Source organism: Quercus lobata, chromosome 3 (genome assembly GCF_001633185.2).
Source record: "Quercus lobata isolate SW786 chromosome 3, ValleyOak3.0 Primary Assembly, whole genome shotgun sequence".
Lineage (NCBI taxonomy): Eukaryota > Viridiplantae > Streptophyta > Magnoliopsida > Fagales > Fagaceae > Quercus > Quercus lobata.
In genome coordinates this window covers 69675151-69694701 of record NC_044906.1, presented here as the reverse complement: position 1 = coordinate 69694701, position 19551 = coordinate 69675151, and the positions used below count along the sequence as shown (strand labels likewise).

The following is a 19551-nucleotide window of genomic DNA, read 5'->3' as shown; positions in this document are numbered from 1 at the left end:
CGTGAAGTGTGTTGAAAAAGTAAAACCAGAGTAACGGATAGAATACCGAACTTTGCTTTCTCTCTCTCTCAACAAAAAAAATCAAAATCCATTTCCCACTTTCAAAATTCAATTTCTAATTTCCTACCCGACTTGGATCCGAATTCGTTAGATACTTTCCAACCCGATCCGATCCGATCTAATGAGCTCCGACACATCCTCCGGCGGAGACAGCACCGGCAGCAAAGTCGGCGGCGTTAGCGGCGGAGGCTCCGCGTCAGTGCCGTCGCCGTCGAAGGAGAAGCAGAAGGAGAAGGAGAAGGCGAGAGTGAGCCGGACCTCTTCGATTCTCTGGCACGCGCACCAAAACGACGCCGGAGCCGTCCGGAAGCTTCTGGAGGAAGATCGGACGCTGGTGAACGCTAGGGACTACGACAACCGCACGCCGCTCCATGTGGCGTCGCTCCACGGCTGGATCGATGTCGCGAAGTGCTTGATCGACTATGGCGCCGATGTCAACGCTCAGGATCGATGGAAGAACACCGTAAAAAAAAAAAAAAACACTTTCTCTTTTACTGTTTCTTCGTCAATTTTTGCTTTTTTTTTGCAGTGTTAATTTCTGTTTTTTTCACTTTATTTGTTTAATTTGAAAAAATAATTGTGAAATTCAACAGTAATAAAAAAAAATTGTGCAAATTGTTGTGTACAAGTAAGTTTGGATTTGAACAATGGAATTGAAAGTATAACTGTGTTTAAGTTTAAATGAATGGATTCCATCTCGGTGTTCGGTATTGGTAATTTGTTTACTGATAAATTGGCAATTGCAAATGGTGGATTTAATCGTTTAACTATTATTTTAACAGATAGAATAATGGCTTAAGCTTTTGGTAGAATCGGTAATTTATTACAGCAGGTGATATGAGTTTGAATAATGTATTAGGAATAAATTTAGTGGGAAATTCAAATTTCTGTTAGACATGTATTTTATCAAAATTTTTGACTTTTTTTGTTAAATTTAATCGTAATCCTAATGGCAAGGGAGGGATAAATTAACAATGGTTAAGGGGTACATTGCATGTTTTTGAAGCTTAGGAGGGATATTGCCAGTGCACTATCATTAAAGAAAAAGGGTAGTAAATCTTGCAATTCAAATGTAATGTTTTGATATGCATTAGAAGTAAAAGTGATTTTTTTTTTTTTTGGGGGGGCCTTAAATTTAATGTGGAATGGTAATCAGATAATAATTGTATGGAGTTTCTCTTGTGACAGCCTTTAGCCGATGCTGAAGGAGCTAAAAAGCATAACATGATCGAGTTGTTAAAATCATACGGTGGCTTGTCTTATGTAAGTCTCTGGCTTTAATTTTCATCTTCTTGTCTTTCCTTTCGTTATTTAATGTCATTTGCTTGCAAATGGTTAGTTAGCTTCTTCTTCTTGTCCTGTTTCATGGAGTTGTTGAGTCTACAATTACATGTTTTTTTTCTCCTTATTGTTGATTAGTTACTAGGGTCTAGTTAATGAGTGCCCTTAGGGCATCCATTAATCAACCATTTTAGGAAACTTTTTATGAGAAATTGAAAAAGCTGTAAAAAAAAAAAAAAATCAGTTGCTTTTTCATTTTCCCATAGAAAGTTTTTTAAAATGGTTTATTAACGGATGGTCTAATCCATTAGTAAAATCCTAGTTACTATACTGGGTTGCTTCTTTGAAACTGCGTTTAGTAGAGTTCATGAATTCTGCCTCAATGGGTACTTCTCCAATTAGAATAGGTGGAGGGTAAGGTAGAGGGTTTGAAATCTACCTAGTGCTTTCATAACTTACCAATAAATAAATGAATAAAACAGCACTTACTAGAATGTATCTTCCAAATGTTAATAATCTGTTGACCCTTATGTATTGGTACTAGGGTTTAGTTCAGAATTCATTAATACAAGAGATGAATCTGTTTTTATCAATTTTGGAATAGAAGATGCTTTTCATTCTGTTATATCACTGGCCATTATACAAGATAATAAATACATGGCCTTCTTCACTTGCCATTCGAACTAGAAAATGATAACGTGATAAAGTCTTCTTAAAGAAAATAGTTGGTATTTGCTTTCAGTAATAGAAATGGGGACTTATTATTTTATGAAATAATCTGAAAAGAAAAAAACATGGGAATTCACTCTCTATCTTTCTTTTACCTGGACCTTGAAGCAGAGTTGTAATGTCACTGTTATTAAAATGGTGTAACTGTTTAGGTAAGGTTCTAAGAGATGCTTACTAATGGCCTCTTTTATATTGTCTGGTTGTTGAGTGATAAAAAACTACGCTTCTTAAGGAACTAGTTGACAGTCTATGTTTTCAGATACTACTGCTCTTCAGTTAGAGTCTTTTGAGAAACTCAGACAACATCTAATTGGGTAATTTTAGCAGTGGTTTCCTTTGAGGTGCATCACTGGAAACTATTTTGGTCTGTTGTTGCATTTTGATTGCCATCAAGGATAAACTGAAGTCATAAGTTTTAGGGATTTTATCTTCCATTGACCCCATGAAATGTGATATAACATCATCGTACATATATATATATATATATATTTTTTTTTTTTTCCTTTTTCTTTTTGATAATTCAATAGTTATAATAGGGGAGGGGGGATATAAACCTAGGACATCTCCCCTGGAAACACCAAGAGGTTCTAGTTCAACTACATGGCTCTTGGCCATCATTGTACATATTTCAGCACATTGAAGTATGATTACTAGGATATTAGACATTTTCTGGGGGTTGATAGGTGGGAATCAAATTTATCCATGAAAATCGAAAGAAAAGATCTTTGGATTACCTACCATAACCTAGCAATTGCCTTTACATTGCAGTCATGGCAGCTGCTACAGCAAATCTCCCTCTTCTACTCTCTGCTATCTAAGCTGAGAGAAGTGAACATGTGATTTCCCTTTAACGAAAAAAGGAAAAAGAACTTAGTTTGGTGTATCACTTATTATACCTGCTAAGCAAGCGGACTTTGGGGTAAATTGGCGCGTAGCCTTTGGGATTTTGGAAGGGACTCTATCTTGGTACTGGGTTCACAATAGTTAACTTTGGACGGAATGAGCCTTTGTCCTTTTTCAGAATGAGCATGTAATAATATCTAATGATGGCTTTGAACCTCTAAACATCGTGGTTGATTTGAAGTCTTGCTCGCACTTTGAGTTCCCAGCTGTTTCTGAAACTTGTATCATTGAAATCACCTAAGGGGTGCTACCTATGAAATATATGATGATCTAAGCTCTCAAGAGGCTACTTTTTTTTGTATGTTTAACTAATTCTTGATCACAAGTTGGATAACTTGTCTAAGGTATTCTATTGTATTCTAACATGTCTAAGGTATAGCAATCACTCTCAAAGTTTAAAAAAAGCTGCTGAAATTTTATTGAATTTAATCTCTTTATTTGAAAGTTATTGACTACACAGAGGCCTACATATAGGTTATTGCAGAACCTGTTCCCGGAAAGACTAGGAAATCCTGAATAAAATTTTCCTATAAGCAGAACTCCCAATAACAAGGAAAAGTAATTAAGAATTTCTACAACTATTAGGAAAAGGACTCAAAACATACAATAGGACTCATGGGCCTTGGATACAGCTTATTACAACCCATTCCAGAAAATATTGAAATTACCAGATTACACTTATTATATTAAAACTGAAGCAACAACTTTCTAACCTTAATAAACTTTATATTAAGACTCAATAATAACTTAATTAGGCTATGAAAGGTGCCAAGAATGTGCCACATTGAAACTAGATCACAATTCTTGAATCTTTTAGAAATTTATCTTGTTTTTCCTCAAACTCTTTGTTGGCTGCATCAATTTGTGTTTTCTTATAGATATGGAAACAGTTTACAAGTCATATATAACCAGTTTGCTTCAAAATGGAAATGCTATCTGCCTATCTCTTGTTTGTGCTAGGTGCTTTAGCGTCTAATTCCTTCCATTTGGCATAATAATGCTAGGTATACCTGAATACTGCATGAAGACTCTCTTATATCTTGTGGATTTTGTGTTTTATTTTCTTGTGTGAGTCTAAGTTCAAGTGTTCTGCAGGGCCAAAATGGAAGTCATTTTGAACCAAAGCCTGTTCCGCCCCCTCTGCCTAACAAGTGTGACTGGGAAATTGACCCTTCTGAGCTGGACTTCTCAACCTCAGCTATGATCGGGAAGGTGTATTTTATTTTCTTGATATTGGTGATAAACAGATTGTATGAGGGCAAGTCATGAAAAATGTTTTAAGAAGTTACACTATGATTTTTTAAGGTTGATTGTTTGAATGTTTTAAACTGGGCATCAGTGATCTGGTGTATTCAAACATCATTACTAGGGTTTTCTGTCTACTATTCTGCAGCCAGAATGCATTTTGATTTTAGCGGTTCTAGAATCTGCATCTGGTTATGGTAAAAATTGGACTGTTTGAACTCCTACATTTTGTAATTGCTATTTTTCTTAGCCGGAAAATGTGATTTAGTATGCTAGATTGTGTATGAACAATACAAAAAAAACCATTCTAGGTTATCTTCAGGAATTAGTATGAAAGATTAATGGAGAATTTATTACCTTTTGTTTTTAGGGATCATGTTACGTCTTATCACATGCTTTCATTCTCCATAACAAGATGCCACCTATACCCTATACTTGTACTTTATTTCCCCTGGCTAGGTAAAGTGCTGAGATGATTATTGATTATCTTCACCGAAACAAAATATAAAGTAGCTTTGATTGTAAGAATGGGTAGTTTCTTTATGCTAATATAGTTCCATCTTTACTCAGTAATTTCTCTTATTTGTTTCATGCTGTGGGTCTGTGGTGCCTTGTTAGTTTTTTAATTTTGTTTGCAACTTAAATAATTCATATGCTGCTGAAAATCTGGATATCAGCACACAGCTCTTGGTGTGTATTACTATTAATATATCTGTCAAATGTACTTTCACTGATGATGGCTGATGCTGACAGGGCTCTTTTGGTGAGATTTTAAAAGCCTGTTGGCGTGGAACACCTGTAGCTGTCAAACGCATTCTTCCATCACTTTCAGATGACAGATTGGTGATGTAAGATACATTTTCTTATAAAATTCCATATAGGGGTGCTACTTTTTGTTTGCCTTTTTTTATTTGCAACAGCATAAGTTGATTGTTTTCAATGAATAGTATATTATTTCCCTTTTTTTTTTTTTTTTTTTTTTTTTTTTGTGGTTTAGTTTGTATGTCAAGAATTGATAGAACCTTAGCATCAGTGGATTGGGTAGATCACTTTGGAAATGTGTCTCAAAGGGTACTTCCTCGTGTAGTTTCTGATCATTGCCCTCTTTTGATGGTGGCGGGTAGTGTTAATAAAGGTCGGAGTTCCTTTAAGTTTGAGAATATGTGGTTGAAAGAAGAGGGTTTTGTAGAGAGAGTTCGGCAATGGTGGAATGGGTATTGCTTTTCGGGTTCTCCTAGCTTTATTCTGGCTCGTAAATTAAAAGCTCTTAAAGAAGACTTGAAAAAGTGGAATAAGGAGGAATTTGGGGATCTGGCCTTTAGGAAGAAATGTCTCTTATCTAAATTGCTGGGTTTGGATGCTAGGGAGGACTTGTCTGGTCTTTCTTTGGAGGATCAAACGCATCGTATTCAAATTAAAGGTGAGATTGCTAATCTTGCCTCTTTGGAGGAGATTTTTTAGAGACAAAAGTCCCGGATTTTATTTGTGAAGGAGGGGGACAATAATACTCGCTTCTTTCATCGGGTTGCAAATTCCCATAGAAGAATTAATCATATTCGGGGTATAGAGGTGGATGGTGTCCTTTATGAGGATGAGGAAGACGTGCGGTCTAAGGTGGTCAATTTTTATTAGAGGCTATACATTGAGTCAGATACTTGGCGCCTCTCTATGGATGGATTAGAGTTTGCTAGAATTGAGGAGGTTGAGCGACTTGAATTAGAGAGGGATTTTCTAAGGAGGAAGTGGTAAAGGTTCTACATGAGATGGAGGGTGATAAAGCCCCAAGTCCTGATGGTTTTCACTATGGTTTTTTTTCAAAAATGCTGGAGTGTAGTGGAAATAGATGTCATGGCATTCTTTGATCATTTCCATAAGAGCTCAGAGTTTGAACGGTCTCTGAATGGTTCTTTCCTTTATCTGATTCCCAAAAAAAATAATGCTTTAAGTATCAAAGATTTTAGGCCTATCAGCCTAGTGGGCAGTGTGTATAAGCTGTTGTCTAAGGTTTTAGCTAACAGATTGAGGCGGGTGTTGGATAAATTTATTTCAGAGTCTCAAAATTCTTTTGTTGGTGGCAGGCAGATTTTGGATTTTATGCTTATTGTTAATGAATGTTTAGACAGTAGACTGAAGCGTCGTACTCCGGGGGTGGTGTGTAAGTTAGACATTGAGAAAGCATATGATCTGTGTGAATTTGGACGCTTTGTTTTATCTGTTGGAGAGGATGGGCTTTGGGGATAGATGGGGAAGATGGCTAAAGACTTGTGTCTTTATCGTTCGCTTCTCAGTTCTGGTTAATGGATCTCCTGTTGGTTTCTTTAGTAGTTCTAGAGGTCTCAGACAAGGTGATCCTCTGTCTCCCCTTCTTTTTCTTTTAATCATGGAGGTTTTAAGTCGTATCCTGAAGAAAACTGAGGAAGGGGGTTTAATTCAGGGTTTTCATATGGGTTCTGTTAATTCGACTGGTATCCGTGTTTCTCACCTTCTATTTGCTGATGACACCATTCTTTTCTGTGATGTCTCTAGAGAGCAGATTTTTTCTATTAGGCTGGTTTTGACTTGTTTCTAAGCTTTTACTGGTTTGAAGGTAAACGTGGGGAAAAGTGAGATTGTCCCTATTGGGGAGGTGCGTAACATTCAGTCTTTGGCTAATATCCTTCAGTGCAGGGTAGGCAATTTGCCTATGATTTACTTGGGTATGCCATTGGGTTCTTTGTACAAAACATCCTCTATTTGGAATCCGATCCTTGAGAGGATGGAAAAGAAGCTTTCAGGCTGGAAGCGGCTTTATTTGTCAAAGGATGGTAGACTTACCTTGCTGAAGAGTACCCTTTCAAGCCTTCCGACTTATTACTTTTCCCTTTTTACTATCCCTATAGTTGTAGCGACCAGATTGGAATGCATTCAAAGGAACTTCTTGTGGGGTTCTTCAGTTGAGTGTTTCAAATATCTATTGGTGGCTTGGGAAAAAGGTTTGCTTTCCACGTGAGTTGGTTGGTTTAGGAATTCGGAAGTTGGCACCTTTTAATTAGGCCCTATTAGGGAAATGGCTTTGGAGGTATGGCCATGAAACCTCGCATCTGTGGCGAAGGGTCATTGCCATGAAATATGGGATAGGAAAAGGGGGTTGGTGCACTAGAGCTTGTAGTAGGGCTCATGGTTGTGGGTTATGGCGGAGCATTAGCGAAGGATGGGAAACTTTCGCAAAGCATTTCTCTTTCATGGTGGGGGATGGTGCTCGTATTCTGTTTTGGCATGATAAGTGGACTGGGGATGTTCCTCTCAAAATTCTTTATCCTCAGTTATTTTTGTGTTCAGCTAATAAGGAGGCTTGTATCTTTGAGGTGTCAAGCCTTTCAGTGGGTGATAATGACAGAGTGTGGAGTTTAAGATTTCAGAGGGAATTCAATGATTGGAAGTTGGCGGATTCCTACTCCTTTCTTCATTTCATCCAAACCCGTATTCCTAGGGGTGGAGGTTGTGATAGACTTTGTTGGGACCTTAATGGCAGTGGGAAGTTTGATACTCAGTCCTTTTATCAAAAGATTTGAAATGCAGATCCTTCCACCTTCCCTTGGAAAGGAATTTGGAAAGTTAAGGTTCCTAAAAGGGTGGCTTTTTTTTATGTGGACTACAGCCCATGGTCAGATTCTAACTTTGGATAATTTTATGCTTCGTGGTCGCCCTTTGGCAAATCGTTGTTGTTTGTGTTGTAGCAACACGGAATCTGTGGATCACTTGTTACTTTTCTGTCCGATAGCTCATTCTTTGTGGATGTATATGCTTCGGTTGTTTGGGATCGAATGGATCATGCCAGGTTCAGTTGTGGACTTATTATTTTGCTGGTATCATTGGCTTGGGAAGCATAGCTCTGATATTTGGGATTTGGTTCTAGGTTGTTTAATGTGGACTATTTAGGCTGAACGGAATCGGCGGTCTTTTGAGGATGAGGAGAAAACTGAGGTTCAGTTATTAGAGTATTGCTAGCGGACACTGTTTGATTGATCTAGATGTTGGGGTTATTTGGATTGTTCTACTCTTTTGGATTTTCTTTCATCTATTAGAATAGATTAGGGGCTGCTCCTGTTTTCTAGTTCTTTTTTCCTTTGTTCACTACCGTGAACCCTTTGTGTTTTTCTTGCTTCTCTTTTATTAATAATATTCTCTTCTTACTTATCAAAAAAAATATATATATTATGTCCTAACTCCACCAACTTCGTACTTTATTATCATATCCTTTCGCATAGCCAATCTCAAGCCTGGGTAAAAAAGGAGGGTTTGGTAGGTTGATAGGCATTAAGGGTGTGGCCCTAGATAGGACCAAGAGGTGTAAAAGGATCCATGTATCAGTCGATTAGGGCTTGGTTGAATTGAGTTGTACTTATGGCTTATTTTATGAAATTGAGTGGGAAATACTTATCAACAAAAAAATAAAAATAAAAAAATAAATTGAGTGGGAAATGTGATCAAAACCAAAGTAAAGGATGAAGTTTATATTTTACTTGGACCAAAAAGGTTTTTTTTTTTTTTTTTTTTTTTTAAAGTGATTCACTCAGCATTCTTCCCAGAGTGAGTGTATTGAAATTAAAACGGATCTTCACTTTTCATATATCAAGTTTTCTGGAGGGCCACTGTCATTAAGAAAACAATTAATCCTTCCTTGTCTCCTATTATCAAATTTTCTTTCTGATCCAGTTTCTTTTTTATCATAAATCTAAATTGCTTACCTGTTCTTTGCTTTCCTGATTCAGTCAGGACTTCAGGCATGAGGTTAATTTACTAGTGAAGCTTCGTCACCCTAATATAGTCCAATTTCTTGGAGCTGTCACGGAGAAGAAGCCCTTGATGTTAATTACTGAGTACTTACGAGGGGTATATAAATGCTTTTTTTTTTTAAATTAAAAAAAAAAAAGGTTTAGGATAATAGAATCATAATTGTGTGGTTTGAAGTTCTTGCTAGTGATTCAAAGAATGTACTTGTAGAGACACCTTCCTTAATTGCATTCATCTGCTGTTTTAGGGTGATCTCCATCAGTACCTCAAGGAAAAAGGTTCACTTAGTCCTACAACAGCTATCAACTTTGCATTGGACATTGCCAGGTACTTCAAGTTCTAACTACTTCTGGAAGAATGCCATACCTGAACCCCATTGTTATTGATTGTTGGTTATTGTTGGGGAGATAAACACCTTGGGGAGACTCCTTGAGTAGTTAATATAACATATAGAGACACGCTTAATCCAAGAGGCTTGAGCCCAATGGGAATGAGCTCTACTATATTATATTAATCACTCATTTTCTCATCATTATTTAATGTGAGACTTCACTTATGTATACCCAACAATTATTGCATCTGTGTTTGTAAATAATTGTTGTACTCAAGTAGAAAAGTTCATCTTAGTTTCACTCTTTTTTTGGGGTTGTATGAACTAATTTTGTATAGAGAGATACATTATCCAGAACTACATTCGTTAATCACAATTAATTGGGCTGCTATGTATTCTCATCAACTGAATGGAAGGGAAGAAATGTGGAAAAAAATTATACATGCATGCGCACGCGCACAGGTGTGTGTGTTGCATTGATTGGAGTTCTGCTTCTGCTTATATCATCCTCTTTTTTGGACATCTGTTTGTGTATTACCTCAGGAATCAAGATTAGGCTCCACGGGTTAATTTTGACATCAATTGAAATAAATTAATTGCATACTGCTGAATCCGCAATTTGAGTTTATACAAAATCTATGGCATTTGCATAACCCTCTATTACATTGCTTAAGTTTATTTACAAAGATCATTTTACAAACTCAATACATCATTTGTTATTAAAAAAAAAAAAAGAGAAAAGAATTTACAAACTCAAGGGAGTTCAATTGTTATGCTAATCTGATTTCTATTATCTTATGTGGGCAGAGGCATGGCTTATCTTCACAATGAGCCAAACGTCATAATTCACCGGGACCTAAAACCAAGGTGAGTTTATTCTGTTTCAGATTTTGGTGGGCATTTTAACTTCTTTATATTTTACTAGTAACTACTGATGTCATGCTCTAATCAGTATACTAACATGTCCTTGTAATTAGGAGATTATTAGTCTTCATAGGATGAAATGCTGTTTTCCCCAATTGAAATGGTTACATTTTATTTCTTTTGTTCTGGTTTTCATCATCATCAAGAACATGTTGCTGGCCTCTGTACCTTCATTTTATTTTACCTGATGAAATATGTTTATAAATTTCAGGAATGTTCTTCTAGTCAATTCCAGTGCAGACCATTTAAAAGTTGGAGATTTTGGACTAAGCAAGCTCATCAAGGTTCAGAATACTCATGATGTTTACAAAATGACTGGAGAGACTGGAAGTTGTGAGTGTCTCTGATAACTTCTGTACATTGAAATACGATTTATAATACTGAAAACTTAGTTATTTTTTCCCTTCTTATGGGTGTGGAAATGAAACAAAAGACCGGTATATGGCTCCTGAAGTTTTCAAGCACCGGAGATATGATAAGAAGGTTGATGTCTTCTCTTTCGCAATGATACTTTATGAGGTAATGCTTGCTTCTGTAAGGATTTGAGATAAGATCTCAAAACACTTGAAATTGGTTCTAATTCATAATGTTCCCAACTAATCCAGATGCTTGAAGGGGACCCACCACTTGCAAACCTTGAGCCTTATGAAGCAGCAAAATATGTGAGTGAGGGAAACAGGCCTACATTTCGCTCAAAAGGATATATCCCTGAATTGAGAGAGTAAGTTTGTTGTGAAAATTTTTTGTCATGCATGCATGGCCCAACTATGAATCATAATTTTTCTCCTAATAAAATGAATCTAAGATTTTTCAGCTGTATAATCATTAATAATTTGAGTCATTTGACTCAACAAAGCTTTACCCAAACTAATTTTTAGCTGCACAAATTCACAAATTGTTGTTGTTGTCATTCTATTCTGTCTAGGTACACATATTTCCTCTTTTCCTTTCTCTTCTTTTCTTGTGGTCTAGGTACATGAACTGTTGAAATTATCAGCCACCTTTTTGCCAAAAAAAAAAATTGTCAGCTGTTTTGTCTTCCTTACAGCATTGTCTCGTGTTCTTTTTTATCTCCCTGTTGTTCCTGCAACACCTTCAATGGAACTAATCTCTTCTTACTGGTCCATTGGCTAATTTTGTTCCACAAGAAAACCATTGTTGCTGATCTTGTATTGTATTGGTACTATCACTAATTCCTGATTGCTTTCATATCTTATTGTCCTTGTTTTCCCAATCCCGACTTGCCATATGCTTTTTAGCCATGTGCAATTGCTCATTCTTTTCTCTTGACATCTACTTGTATGAACTTTGCCTCTTTGATCTCTCATTTGACGTAGATAATGATTTAGAGCAAATAACTTTTTGGTAGATTGAAGAAATTCATAATATTATCTCATGGTTATCTCATGGTCATTGGTTATACTATCTTCATAATATTTTCATTAATTTGCATTAGCAATTTCTGATCTTCTTCTTAGACTCTGACACTGTTCTCAGTAGATTTATTTGCCTGTATTCAGCATTTATGTAATCTATTCAACCAAAACCATGTCATGTTGTTCAACATGCACTAGGATGCTGATTTACAATTGGATACTCTGTTATTGTTTAGAAGAAAAGCACTGTTGCTATATGAATAAAAAACTTTCGTAAATATTATCCTAGATATACACTAGAACTTGAACAATCAGATTGCTAATCTCTTTTCATATTCAATGGTTTTAGATTAACAGAGCAATGTTGGGCCCATGACATGAACCAAAGACCTCCTTTCTTAGACATCCTCAAGAGGCTTGAGAAGACAAAGGAAAATCTACCGACTGACCATCACTGGAACATATTTAATACATAAAAATTCAAGTCCAATGGCATGGTCTGTATGTGGATGATATATTTTTACCATTTCTGCTCTTGTACTCTTCCAATTGAGCAGATGAATATTGTGAAGGGCCTCAAGTGGGCAATTTGTGAGAGTAATAGCTCCGACTGGTTTTCCAATATTCTGGTCAGATTCTTATCCTGAATGGAGCAGGTAATGTTGATTACTTTTCTCAGACTCTAAGACTCGTCATGTTTTATATTGATCTGAACCAACCTATCCAAGAGTCTTATCCAAATTAACGTATATGTAAGAATGTTTCATCCTATGACTGGATTTTCTTCATTTTGACTTTCATTTGTAATCCTGGTCCCGAAGTGTACTTGAGAAAAGAGCAACATAGAATTTTTTTCCGCTCTTTAATTGTTCTCTTTCAACAGTTAGATTAAACCTTTTCAGAGTTACTTGGATCTTTGTGTAAAGGATGGATTTGCAGTTAGATGGTACTGCTCCATGTATTGTTGTACTAGTTTTTGTTTCTTTCATAGGATGAAGGGGATGTGATGCGCTAGTCACGTTTTTAGTACTATAGCTAGCTATTATTGTGATGGTTAAACGCGGAATGGGGCTTGGTTATCCTGGGCTAGGACACAGCGTGGAGTGTGGACCTATCTGTTCTGTATTACATGATGATGTGAAGCACAACTTTGTGTTTGGGGCTAGCTTATAAGGTAGTTTTTTGTTTTTTAGCTTCTATATACAACTTTTTAAAAATCTCTTTTTTTTTTTCTTCACATTTTCAAAGTATAAGTACACTCTAGCATGTTTTCGATACAGAGCTAAATAAGTTGTTCTCAAATGGATACTAAAGTTTCTAACCAAGTTCTATTAATTGGCTTTAATGATGCTTAAAGTCTTGTGGCTCAACTTGGTCTCAACCAGAGGGAGAATATGTTTTTGAATGGAATCACTCCACCCTATTTGTTATGAAAAAGAAAAAAAAAAAACACTATTAATAAATAATTTTAAATTTAATATTTTTTATTAGAAAAAGGGAAATTAGACTTAACATACATGTGGTTAGGCCCGTTTTGACTGTCATCTATGGTTTGAAAATTGTTACTTTGCCCATTTGACGTGGTACCTGTTAGACAACCGTTACAAACCTTTCTCATTGCCGTTAGAAAAACACATTTTAACACAAAAACATAAAAGAAAAAAAAGATCAAACACCTCTCAAGAAAAGCTTTTTAACACAATTTTCATGCACTTGCAAAAGTATGCTCTCATACAATAGCCTGCAGTGTGTGCTCACTTTCTTTTGTCAGTCTCTTCCGTGTCCCTTTTTGTCTTTGATGAATAGTTTGTGTATATTTGTGGATTAATTTATACACAAAAACAAAACAAAGAAGAAGAAGTGTTAGTAATCTAATCCATTTACATGACAAACACAATTAATTAATACCCATATCTCTCCTATCCATCGAATCCAGCCTAAGAACAACCCCAGGCCCACTAAATTTGTCTGAATTTCTAACCACCAAAAAAAGGGAGTCCCCTTTATAATTTGTTTCAAGCTCCATTAGTTTGTCCAATCTCAAAAGAATAAATTGCTTCAGCAAGAGATTTGATGTGAGACGTGGACTATATTTTTGTCTTCAGATTTTTTCTTCCAATGGTTTTTTCCTCCCGGTTGGTGGTTTTATGCTTCAGTGTGAGATGTGGACTGTGGAGAGATCTGAAGCAGTAAAACCATTGTTTTTTTCTTATACGAGCCAAGGAAAAAATAAGGAAAGAAAACTTGGTGTTTTTATACTTAGGTATTTAACTAGATACATGGCTAAAATTTAAGAAGTGTACATAAGAAATAATACAAATTTGCAAAAGTTGATCCAATAACATAGAGTTTTCCTATTGATTTGCTCTAAATTTTGTGTTAATGAATCCCAAGAAAATGGTGTGAGAAAATTTTCTTTAGATGTGTTTGATTTTTTTTTTTTTTTTTTTTTTTTTTTTTTTTTTTTTATGTTTTTGTGTTAAAATGTGTTTTTCTAACAGCTAGTGGAGAGGTGGGTAATAACTCTCTAACAAAGACTGCCTTAAGTTGGTAAAGTGACAATTTTCAAATTACAAGTGATAAAGTCAAAATGAGCCTAATCACAAGTGGGTTAAATCTAATTTCCCTAAAGATTATAGATTATGAGTAAATAGTTAAATTCCCTTACGATGTGCAGTGCAACTTATTATTAGTTTTCTCCAATATTTCAATAAGTTTACCAAGAATCTTGTAACTTAATTAGTTGGCATTTTAATTCGCAATAAAGACATTCATGATTCAGATCTCTCAACTATCGATGTATAAACAAATTTTTGAATAAATTTCCTTGTAAAAAAATTGTAATCCATAGTTATTTTATAGACAAAATAGAAATCACACTATATATATGTGTTTACAAATTGAAAATTGCTTGATAACTAATATAGATAAGCATGTTTTGTGTCTACTAAAAAAAATGCATATATCTTTCAATTATTTTTTTTTACATTCTTGATTGTGTGTTACTAATTTTTTCCCCACTCTGTTGGACATTGCTTCAATTATTGCATGATGTAGTGTTTAAATTATTTCTCACATAAAAAAAAATTCTTTTTCATATAAATCTTAGAAAAATTATATTAAAATTTCATTATGCTATAACAAAATAAATATATTTATTCTATTACACACACATATATATGACTGAAAAAGTTAGGAAATTTAAAGGACTAAAATTTATTTTAGTGAATTCACAAATATTTAATTTTTTATAGCTTTTGTGTCAAATGTTGTCAAAGCAACTAAACATGAGTAAGAAAGTCATATTCTAATTTATTTATTTATTATTATTCCAACTAAAAATTATCTCTTATATAGAATTTATAAAAATATTCATATAAATTCATTTGATATAAATAATTAATGCACAACTACAGATAATTAATATATGCATTTACTCTATTGTCTAATTTAATGAACTAATACTTTGATATAAATTCAAAATTTGTTGATTTAAAATTTTAAATAAAAAGAGTTTCAAGGAATGCACCACATGACACATTCTTAACATGAGGTCTCTGCATTTATATAATTTAGATTAATTTTACTTTCAATCTTGTCTTTTTATCTATAAGTACCAAAGGTCCTAAGCACATAAGCTGTCTCACTAAGTCCTCTCACCTCTGAAATGTTTCCTCAAGTTTCCGCAGTCCCTGCTCAAATGAAGAATCTAAATTCTAAGACCTCAAGCTCATGGAGGAGGTCTTATACCCGAAATTTTCACCACAAAAGAACTTGTATGCTTCAGCTAATTGTGGCCCAAAATTTTTGCCTTAACCCATTTTTGCCTTTAAAACATAGTTGGCTCTCATTGGCCAACTCCAGCTACTAGCCTTCACTTAGGTGAGCCTCCCAAGAATTTGAAACGATTGAAAATGAGGAGTCAATGGGGGCTTAGTCAAATATTTCCCAAATTGTACATAAAGCAAGCTAACTCTTTTATCCAATTAAAGCAAATCTAAACCAACCATCAATTTGACACCTTAGAGGTCCATAGTCTCATATTTTAGCCCAAAAACCAATCACTAAGAGAACCCAAAACTCAATATAAAAGCCCCTATTTAGATTCAAAGCAGGCTAACCACGTTTTACTCTTGAAGCTGAAACTTTAGAGCAAAAGTCCATTTAGCCAACTAACATTCTCACAATTTCGAAACTTGGGGGCGAAAACATGTGTACAGGGGAACCTTTCCTCTCTTCCTCACAGCCTCTCTCAATTTCTCTTCTCACTGATTGTGGGTCAAAGTTTCAGACTTACTATGTTTCTATGAATTTTTGTTATTGGCAATTTGATTTCTCTCTTGTTAAATTGCCATTAGCCTTTAATTACTAAATATTGGAATTTTGGGCTTGATACTCTCCACAATCACTTCTAAAGAACTCAAAGGGAGATTTGGGCTATTCTCGCATTTTTGGCCCTTGTCGCAAAAATACCACTAACACATGGTAACATCATGTCTGTTTGGACTTTGGTTGCAATTGTTTGCTAAAAATTTGTTTGTTGAAAATTGGTTAAAATGTAATTTTACTTTTTACAAAAAAAAAAAAAAAAAAAAAGTCTTTAAAAATCTATGAATAAATAAAAGAAAAAAATGTTGACAATCGCACACCTTGAAGAACTCTTGGATTGCAGTGTTTGAGACAATATCTTGGTTAAAGATAATTTTAAGTGAGATGATTCCATTATATATGCTTCAATTCTTTTCCCACTTGCATGTTGTCGTACCAAGCAACATGGAGTACTTGTTGATAGGCAATGTCATTATCATCGAAAATATTTCATTGAAACTCTCTAACTGCATATACTAAAAATCTATGAATAAATAAAAGAAAAAAATGTTGACAATCGCACACCTTGAAGAACTCTTGGATTGCAGTGTTTGAGACAATATCTTGGTTAAAGATAATTTTAAGTGAGATGATTCCATTATATATGCTTCAATTCTTTTCCCACTTGCATGTTGTCGTACCAAGCAACATGGAGTACTTGTTGATAGGCAATGTCATTATCATCGAAAATATTTCATTGAAACTCTCTAACTGCATATACTAGATGCATGAGATAATTATCTCCACTACATAAGAATTTCTATGTATCTTTTTTGTAACTTAATACTTTTGAATAGGGATTTATATGAGTCGGGTTGGGTTGGGTTAAGGGGTTTTTTCAACCCAACCCACCATTGTGGGTTAAAAAAAATCCAACCCAAAACAACCCACATGGATCAGATTGGATCCATGGATTGGATTAATTTTTTTTTTAATTACTATTATTATTAAATTGATCATTAGAACAATACCAAACCAACACAAATTATTTAAGAAGAACTTAAGGTTTGAGTTTTATTTAGGTGGGGGTTGGGTCGATTAAGCGGAATTGTGAATATTATGACCTGAACCCAACCTGATCCACTGTAAAAAATATATATATAATTATTTAAAAAAAAAAAAAAAAAAACTCACAATCCAACCCAACCCACCAACCTCTAAAAATTGACCCAAATCAGTGAGTTGGATTAGATTAGGTCACTTTTAGCGGGTTGATAGGTTTGCGAGTTGGTGACACACTCCTACTTTTGAACGCCAATTAATATCCTAGAACAATGGGATGACTTTGAGAATTATTTGTAAAAGACAGAAAAAATGATGTCACTTCTTTGGAATTAATCTCATCTATATCTATATATTACTAAAAGTTGAAGTGTAGCATTTATTGTTGCTGAACTCCTGTTGTGCCACCTCATTGCCACATCATTTGCTACATAATTATTATTCTTTTTTATTCCTTTTTTTTTAACAAAAAAATATATAAATAAATTATTAACTTTACATATTCATCTTTGTCGGTTTTAACATATATATATATATATATATATTTCCTTTTTATTTCCAATTTTCCTATAATTTTTTTTGACATACACTTTAAAATATATATATATATATATAAATATAAATATATATATTTACACTTTCTTCAATCTTTCTTCTTCCCTTGCCTTTTCATCTTCCCACTACCCTTTACTTTAATATCACTATTTATCTTTCCCTTCATTTTCCTTTATTTGTCTCTTTTTATTCACTCCCTCTTACTATAAGTTTGTCATTATCTCTTGCATTCTTTGCATAGTTATCTCTCACAAAAAAGGTTCTCTCCCTCTCTCTCTCTCAATGTTTTGGTGGATTTTTATTTTTATTGCATCTCCGCTTTAGGTTGATAAATTTTTGTGTTTTTTAGAACTCTAATTTTGGGTTGATACGATTTAGTTTTGTATTTTAAGTTATTATTATTATTATTTTTTCTCTTTAATTATTAAATTTTATCCAATTACATTATAAAAAATTAAAGATAGTAGATAAAAATATAATAGTATTCCATTACATAACATAATTTGGATAATTTAGTTTTTATTGTTATATCTTTTAATTTTTTTTTTCCTTCTCATCTTATTTTATTCAATATTCAAATTCAACCACATCCTCATTATCATTAAATTATTGATATTCTCTCTCTCTCTCTCTCTCTCTCTGTTTTAAAAAACAAAAAATGTAATATTTTACTTAAATTCAAATAAAAGAAAATTGCGCTTATCAAATTGTACTAATTTTTTTTAACATTTACACTTTCTCCAACCTTTCTCATTCCCTTTACCTTTTCATCTCCCTAAACATTCTACCTTGATATCACTCTTCCTCTTTCCTTTTATCTTTCTTTATATTGTTTCTTTTTATTATCATTCTCTTAGCATAAATTTGTCATTCACTCTTCTATTCTTTATATAATTTTCTCTTACAAAAAATGGGTTATTTCCCACTCTTTTTCCCTCAATTTTTTGGTGGATTTTATTTTTATTTTTCTTGCATCTCTATTTTAGCTTGATAAAGTCTTGTATTCTTTAGAATTCTATTTTGGTTGATGAAATTTAGTTTTGTATTTTTAGTTTTTTTTTTTTAATTTTTTTTATCACTTTGATTGTTAAATGTTATCATGTTGCATTATAAAGAATTAAAGATAGTATATAAGAATATATTATTATTATATTACATAGAATGATTTGGATAAGTTAGTGTTTAGTGTTATATATTTTATTTTTTACTTTTTTTCTCATATAATTTTATTCTACATTTAAATTCAGTCATATCCCCCATATATATCGTTAAATTATTTATATTTCCCCTCCTTTTTAATTTAAAAAAATTTAAAATATAATATTTTGCCTAAATTAAATAAATAAAATTGTCCTTATTAAGTGAAGTAATGCTAGGGAAACACTAGTAAAATAAACCGTTAAATTCACTCAAAAAATTAAATCAATAGTTAAATACAATCTTAGTACTAAATTTAAATTTAAAACTGATCAAACTCTAACTACGGAAGCCATATTAATCATAACCAAAAAATAAAAAATAAAAATGTTCTCTAGTAGTAGTAGAAATTACATAAGAAATAAAGTTAGAAAATTTTAAAATTTCTTTTTTGACTTTTCATTTAAGCTTATATATATATATATATATATATATATTGTGGGAGGACTTTTGTCTCGGCCCCCAATCAAGTATTGTTCGCTTTGGGATGGGTAAGGATCGACTTACGTCCTACCCGCATGAATTTGCTCGCATATCGGGGAGAGATGCCTCCCACCCTTACCTTATAAGCTTTTGGCCTAAGGAAGGGTGTACCATAGTGTGTGTTTTTGTGGAAGGACTTTCCTCTCGGCCCTCAATCAGATATTGTTCGCTTTGGGATGGGCAAGGATCGACTTACGTCTCACCCGTACGAATTTACTCAATCCCACATCGAGGAGAGACACCTCTCACCCTTGCCTTATAAGCCTTTGGCCTAAGGAAGGGTATACCGTAGTTTATTTAGTTAATGCTCCGTTAAAATAGTTA

General features: G+C 33.9%; 1 protein-coding gene across 1 annotated transcript; it reads left to right on the top strand.

Moving 5' to 3' along the window:
• LOC115978793 (integrin-linked protein kinase 1) lies at positions 1 to 12547 on the top strand. Its single transcript, XM_031100663.1, has 11 exons — positions 1 to 523; positions 1249 to 1323; positions 4069 to 4185; positions 4972 to 5066; positions 8970 to 9090; positions 9239 to 9318; positions 10130 to 10189; positions 10458 to 10579; positions 10680 to 10765; positions 10852 to 10967; positions 11972 to 12547. Exons 1-11 carry the CDS (start codon positions 182 to 184, stop codon positions 12096 to 12098), a joined length of 1341 nt encoding a protein of 446 aa, XP_030956523.1. The 5' UTR covers positions 1 to 181; the 3' UTR covers positions 12099 to 12547.
• Positions 12548 to 19551: the final 7004 nt, after the last annotated feature.

Excerpts from the sequence above, each read along its gene's own strand:
- LOC115978793 (XM_031100663.1), top strand. The coding sequence starts at position 182 with ATGAGCTCCGACACATCCTCCGGCGGAGACAGCACCGGCAGCAAAGTC. Across the intron at positions 9,319-10,129 it reads TTTGCATTGGACATTGCCAG|AGGCATGGCTTATCTTCACA; the intron begins GTACTTCAAGTT and ends TTATGTGGGCAG. Across the intron at positions 10,766-10,851 it reads TCGCAATGATACTTTATGAG|ATGCTTGAAGGGGACCCACC; the intron begins GTAATGCTTGCT and ends CAACTAATCCAG.